The sequence below is a fragment of the Perna viridis genome, chromosome 2 (assembly GCF_037379345.1).
Source record: "Perna viridis isolate PV_CMFRI_1.1 ecotype Kerala chromosome 2, ASM3737934v1, whole genome shotgun sequence".
Taxonomy (NCBI): domain Eukaryota; kingdom Metazoa; phylum Mollusca; class Bivalvia; order Mytilida; family Mytilidae; genus Perna; species Perna viridis.
The window spans coordinates 47,686,101-47,693,746 of NC_142446.1; the positions used below are offsets into that span (position 1 = coordinate 47,686,101).

General features: G+C 32.4%; 1 protein-coding gene across 1 annotated transcript; it reads left to right on the top strand.

Moving 5' to 3' along the window:
* The first annotated feature begins 2,625 nt into the window (after window positions 1-2,625).
* LOC148625448 (trace amine-associated receptor 7d-like) lies at window positions 2,626-5,334 on the top strand. The gene has a single exon (XM_088568993.1). The coding sequence runs from the start codon at window positions 3,683-3,685 to the stop codon at window positions 4,721-4,723; it is 1,041 nt and encodes a 346-aa protein (XP_088425119.1). The 5' UTR covers window positions 2,626-3,682; the 3' UTR covers window positions 4,724-5,334.
* Window positions 5,335-7,646: the final 2,312 nt, after the last annotated feature.

Sequence of the window (7,646 nt, forward strand, 5' to 3'; positions counted from 1 at the left end):
TTTAAATTATTCATCATAAATCCTGAAAAAGAAAGGTATATATAAATCGTCATATTAATGACCTATTCGGAAATAAATGGTGTTTTGTATTCTGTAAATAACCATCACTTTGATATTAAATTTCATTAAATATTATTGTTTTTGTCATTTCCCTTCTCTACATACAAAAATCAATTGATCGACTAATAATTAAAATATCGAAAATCTATGTAAAGCTGGTATAGTATAATTCAATCAAAGACGAGCACAGTCAGAACAATAAGAAAGTCTTACATTTACCATGTATATGGTACAATTCAGTCAGTATCTTGACGTATTTCACGCTGCTCACATCATGTTCCCGAAAAGGAAAAACATGAGATTCATATTAGTCTTTGTTTTAAATCGTCAGTTTTATTCTCTTTTCATAATATGCAGCACACTTTCATAAATGAAGTCGTCATGAACTTATATGCACTTTTCCGTGGTTGACACCCTTCGGATCGAGACTAAGTGTGGATAAAAGGAAAATGTTAGAAACAGGCAATTTAGGTATTATTGATAATTTTTCTATTGCAAATAATTATCATAAATTAATGCATAATACAGTGAAGTGAAAATTATCTGGGATGACTTAGACACCTAAACATGTCCCTTTGGATGAAATCAGTATTTGTTTATTTAAACCTGTCGAGACTCTAGACAATTCCTGTACTTCCATATTATTTACGTCGTAGTTACTCGTGCCATTATAGAAATATTGGTAATCTAAAAGAAAAACAAACCTTCTAAGTGACCTACCATTACTTCTGGGAACAAAATGGTCAATACATTAGGGCAAACATTTATATAAACGTCTGATATCAATCCTTCGACAGATCAGCTTTGTTAAAGTAAACTTGTTTGAGATCACCTTGAAAGTTTGTTTGTTTGTTTTAAAAAGAAATACATTGAATTGACAGGTACTAATTTTTAGTATACCGATGGTTATTCCAAAGCACAATTTGTTTAATTTACTGTTTTCAATTGTGTATACACAAGAAACAAATGCGATGATAAAATTTCAGTTCTTTTTAATAAAAATATCAGGATTTGAGCCCGTGTGTCATGGAAAAAAAGCTGAGCCAAAAGACGTGAACTTAAATTATGATTTAAATGAATTGAATTATTGTGATTCAAATAGGGGGACTCGCGACAATGACGATGCCAGTTTAATTCATAGATTTAAATATACGAGTGAGTATTCCAAACCGAGTATGTGAGATAAACTATTGGAATATTTCGATTATATACCTGGTTTGTTAAAACAGCAGCATTGAGTATACAAAAAATGCAAACTATAATAATGAGGCTTTGTTGCAATTAGTTACTTTTTGATTTCAATTCACCACAAAACTAATTTCATAATATTGAGTTCCATTTATCATTCAGAGCAGAGTACACTTTTTCATCATCTCTTATGAATCATTGAGAATAGTAAGTGCATAACTAACTGTCACTATTTATTACAAAATTCGATACTCATAGCAAACTTTTTGATACTGCAGCACTCAAGGATTTTCTGTTTCGTAATTCAATGACATTTTAATGAAGCTTCTTTATGTATATTAAATTCAATTACTATTGTTCGGGATATGTTGGTAATAAATCAGTTACGTTACGTTGCTGGAGTAGAAATCTTTGGACCTGCTTCATAATAAATCTCAAATAAACTTACATGCATCAATTAGAAGACGTCAGAAAATCCAAAGATTTGAGAAGAAAATCACGATTTGATATTTCGATAAAAGGACCATAGAGATTTCTACGACATGTTTTTTCCAGCAAGAATTGCGAAATAATCCTTAATGTAATTAAATGACTAATTTGTGTTATTATACTCACATTGCCTGCAGTAGAGTGTGATATACAACAAAGTAGCACACGAGGTAGAGACATCTAACTCGACTGCGTCTCGGGTATTATATTTTCTGAATGTGTCACTCGGCGTATACCTTCTGCTGTCTTATATCGTGCCGGATACATCACATGGTTGATATACATGTGCATAACTTTAAAAACTAATCTGAAATTAAACCCAGGTGTAAATGTTGCAGTTCCTCAAATATAGTGAATGTCAAACTAGAGTGAAATAGACAAGTACTTAAATATTTGAATAAATCTACAATAACAATACAGCAAAAATGAACACTTTTATTCTTCGTTTTTCTCATAAAAATCATCTTAAATGAAAATGGAAAGGATGGGGGTGCACACGACAATGAAAGACATTACCACTAGAGAGATATATATTCTGATGAGGGTAATATATCAGGGTGATATTCCGTCGTGATACATCGTAAAATGGGGCGGAGCCAGAAAGGAATAGACCAAAGAAAACATGATGATTATCCAACAGAAATTTGAGATTTTTGTATGAAGTATAATATATCGTATTATACATCTGATAATGTTTATTATTGATTTTCAATTGTAATGTTTATACTTGTCTGTTTGTCATCGTTCCGATTATTAAAAGCTTTTAGAACAATTTATTTTTTTATGTTCGTTCGTTTATGAAAATTAATACTTGTGGTAATACAAGAAGTTGTTTAAATTGTTTAAAAATTTCGAACGTTTAGTTTAAAATAGATCACAGTCTGCAAAACATACACTAACAAAGTATATACTTTTGAGAACTAGCATTGATTTTCAGCGTGGTCATCGTTCTCTTTCTTTCCTGGTTGTAAAAGTTTTAAGCACGAATACTTTTTATTCAAAAAAATCGTTAGGACTAATTGACAATTGACATAGGAGGTGTTACTTGTCTGCTTTTATCTAATTTCATTTATTGGATGATTTCCGACTCACAGATTATGTGAAGTGTCTAATATCTTAACAGCAATACAATGTAATTGCTCAATATTAGCGGCATTAATGGCTTAATAAGGAAGCTGAAAACATTGAAGTGAAATTAATGCAAGATTCATTTTCACTCATACTCTCAAATTACGCAATCTTGGCGAGTAAGATGTGATATTGCTACAAAATTGATGCATTATATTATCGAAGTCCTAGTAAATGGGTTTCATATTCGGAATAAAAAAGAGCTGTTGATTTATAACCGTAGAATAAAAGTGTAAACCAAGGATTGGCTCAAAAGGCGTAAATTTAAACTTGTGGGCACGAAGTCCTAGAACTATTTTACTTAGAACAAGGTAGTTATATGATGGACATTCGATAAATTATAGCCTATTTGACTAATCGTCGTTTATTAAAGGAAAAAATTTACGCAAAATTAACGGACTGCGGGGGTTTTATTCCGGTTCTATTAAAACCATAAACCAATATGAAAGTATGGACGAACTTAAACAGGCCAAAAGAAAATCACAAGAAGGAGGTCAGTCGTTGGAAAATCTAGGATTTTTATTTTATGTCGCAGAAATAAATAACCATAACATGGTTACATCGAGTAAAAAATTGAAGTGACATACTTGACTTTAACCCCAAAAGACAAATTCTGGATATCACGTTATTTTTTTCATGATTCAAATGAATATGATTGTAAACAATTATCGATAGGAGCGTCTGTGATTTACTGATAAGCCGTACAAATTATCTTTTTATGAGACAAATATCATTTAGAATTTGTAATTCCTTGGTGACGAAATCAACAAATACTTCGAACGTTGAAATCGATTGTATATTTATACTGTGTTAGGTTATGCGAACTCTTATATGGAGTCGAATGGAACCGGATGAAAGACTACAACTTAAAGCTTGGAATCTACAAATTGCTCAACGATATATTGTCAATGATGTTTTCCTGGTGCTGTATATCATAATTGGTATACTGGGGAATCTTTTAGTGATTGTTATTTACAAGTTAAAATTAAAAGCTAACGACGATCGATATTTTATCCCATGGCTAGCGGTGTTAGACCTTTTTGCAGGGACATTGCGGTCTTCATTTGAACTAATTCGTAAAGTGTTTCCTGTCATGTTATATGGGACGATTTATTGTAAGACTGTCTGGATGATTATCGACGTTTTTGCGTTTTCGTCGACAATAATGCTTCTTGTGATCGCCTTTCATCGATACCTTAAAGTTTGTCGACCTATGGGAAAGCAAATGACCTTACCCTGGAAACGACGTGTTCTTTTAGGCACATTTCTAATGTCAACGGCTGCAGCCGTTTTCCTTAATTCCTTCAATGCAGAAGTTCGAGTGCGCAACGAAATCTTAAATATTACCGGAAGTACTTGTGATATTGACGTAGATGGTGCTCTTGGTCGTGTATCGTTCTATGTGTTTATAGGAGTTGCTACAACCACGACTTCACTCATTCTTATAGGGCTTCTTGTTTTTAATCTACTTATAGCCAGAACTATATGCCGACAAATAAGAATGCGACATGCTTTGAAGTCTACAGCGATAAGAACCTCCATTTCAGAGTGTAAATGCCGACGGTGTGTTAAACTTGGTGTTTCGCACAGGTTTTCTTTCATGTTGATGGCCATAGCTGCTGGATTCGGAATTTCATATATTCCGCAATTTGTTATTTTATTCTGGACAATAAATAATGGTGCCTTTATGTTTTCAAAATACGACACACAGACTATTATCGTTTCATTTTTTAGAGAAATGGCCATTGTTAATCATCTTATCAATCCATTTTTATACGGATTTTATGATAGTTTATTCCGTACACAGGTAAAGAGGATCGTTTCCACTTGTCTAAACAATAAACCGAGTAACGGTTAGTTTAGTTCGTGTGTATGTGTAATGAATATAGTTTTTTCATCAAATTACTACAAAAATAATCAAAATATTGGTTAAAATGAACATTTTCATGTACTGATATTTACTATTTGAATTGTATTAAGATGCAAACATATTTTTGTCGGTAGGCCTTGGTTTCCTTATCTTCAGTTTTTCGGTGATTTATTTTCCTCGGTTTGTAGTGTATGTAGACCGTCTTTGTTTCATGTTTTACACTGAGGCCATATACTGGGATTTTGACGTATTTGAAACGCTCCCTTGTTGACGCTTATGTTTTCTTTTTTGTCGATATTTTGTCGTATTGTACATTCAAAAATACTGAAAGCAAGGACATTTATATTTTTTCAAAGATAAACCATGTTTATATTTTGTAATTAATGTTAGTTTTGTTTGAGCATCTAGATACACATAGTCTACTTATCCTTCGTTCTATCATAATCTGTATTTCATTGATTATACATATTTGGACACTAGTTTGATATACATTCAATAAAATGTTTATTTAAATGTCGGTTTTGAATCTTTGCATGGAATATTACTAAAATTAATATCAACAAAGACGCACACGATGTTTTAACACTTCTATCTTTCCTTCGTTAAGTTTGAGACGCAAACACTTTCCCTAATACCCCAAAACCAAAATCAATCTTTACCATATAAAACAGTTTAATTTGTAACATAGATTAGATAGGACAAGACCAAAATACATTTCACACTTACAAAATCGATTTTCCTGGATGCATTTGACAACGATTGATAAATAAAAGTCTACATTATTATTACTTGGAAGGGTAATCAAGGGAACCAAGGTTATAGCGGTAATCAAAGAGTAATCAAGAGAACCAAGGTTATAGCGGTAATCAAAGAGTAATCAAGGGAACCAAGGTTATAGCGGTAATCAAAAGAATATAATCCTGGGACAAAGACCAGACATGGAAAACAGACACACATAACAAAGAACATAAAGTAACTAAAATCATACATACAAAGTAACAAAAGTAAATGAGCAACTCGGACTCGGAAGGATGGATTGTTATTTCCGTAAACGTGTAGTTAAATGCATGAATCAAACTGGCATTTCAGGCAATCTCAATTATGTTTATAAATATCTAGCACTGCATTAGTACAGAATTCCTTTTTAAATTGTCACATTTTTTAAAGAAAAAATGTCTCAAAATAGTTTTGCAAGGACGAAACATCGAAAATGTGCAATATTTAGATTGTAGAGATCCAATGCAAGTTTCATTGGTAACATAGTGATACATGCGAGTTTGTGGTACAAATTTTTAAAGTATACCGTGGTAAAAATGTTCCTACTATCTAACTCTATTTGATGAATGGTTTACAAGTATTTATATATTAATTACATTCTTTCTTAGACACATGATTTTCTTACTTGAATAGGTTAATTTTGTTCCTCCTACCAAAACCTTTTTATTTGGAATTGACGTTGATTTTTTTTAAATAATGTCTAACATGTATAACGTTCCGATACGGTTTGAAGACTGATATCTGATTGAAAAAAAAATGCATTTGTTTTCTACATAATGTCATAAAAAACACTTTATTGTTTTGGGAAAAAACATAATGAGTATCTAACGGGAGATTATGTTAATAATTTCAGCTTGACACCGACACAATAAGGTCTCGTGCTGTAATTATGCACTTCATCATTGTAATAATCTATATATTGAAGTTAGGTTTGACATTTAATAATAAATACTAGCAATTTAATTATTCGTTGTGTTTCCCATACCCAATACGTACGTCAAATCGATAAGATTAAGGTTCAAATCATGCATTATTGAAAGGCATGGCAAACATTTGATCATATATACTCTTCAGTGGTGAAACTAGTTGAATTGTAAATTGCCATGAAAGTGGTCGAATTGATTTGTTAATTGCAATTTTATTTGTCATTATTTGTTAAAGTTTAATTACACAATTTTACTCCATGACCAAGGGCATGTTTAATGAAGGTGTCTTACGACTAAGACATATCTCAGGATGGTCTTAGGATATATCTCAGCCCTAAGTCTGTTTATTGAAGATCTCGTATTACTAAGTTAAGACATTTTTCTATTTTTGTCATAGCTTTGAGACATTTAATTAGTAGTCTTACGATCATATTAAGATAAGACGTGGAGGTAGATGTCAAACATGGCTCCTGCCTTATTTCAATTGAGACGTCGTGGGCAAAAAACTAGAAGGAACAGAATTTTTAGTGACCGCAACAACCCACTTGGGTAATACAAGTATAGTACATAGATATAGATTTACTCGTCCATTGATTCGAAGTCTAAATGAATAAGATTTACAACGGCCAACCATGAGGTCACATGCCTTTCCAGTATCCATACAAATGATGTTTGCACTGCAATTCTATACCAGTTCATAAACATGCCTTGCATGAAATAATGTACGACTTCCACAAGATTTCTAATTTTCCAAATGTCGTAGGTGCAATTGACGAGACTCATAAAAGAATTACGGTTCCATCAATAGACGAACAGATATAAGTTAACCGCAAAAATGACCATTCTGTCAAAGTTATGGGAGTATGTGATGCAAATATGAAGTTAGTTAACATTGTCGACGCAGTCGTATGGCCAAACTCTTTATGAGGTGAAATGATGTATCATCGGGTTGGTTGTTGGGAGATAGTGAATGCCCCTTGATACAATGGCTTCTAACGCAACTGCTTAATACGATAGCCTGGGACGAAGAGAGATACAACGCAGTGCACATGAAATCAAGAACCACTGTGGAAAGAAATTTTGGACTTCTAAAATCAAGTTTTAGGTGTATTGATACAAGTGGTGGAACGCCAGTGTATAAGCATCTTAAATTTTGTCACATAACCATTGCAGTTGTCGTATTATATAATTTGTGTATAATCCACCGT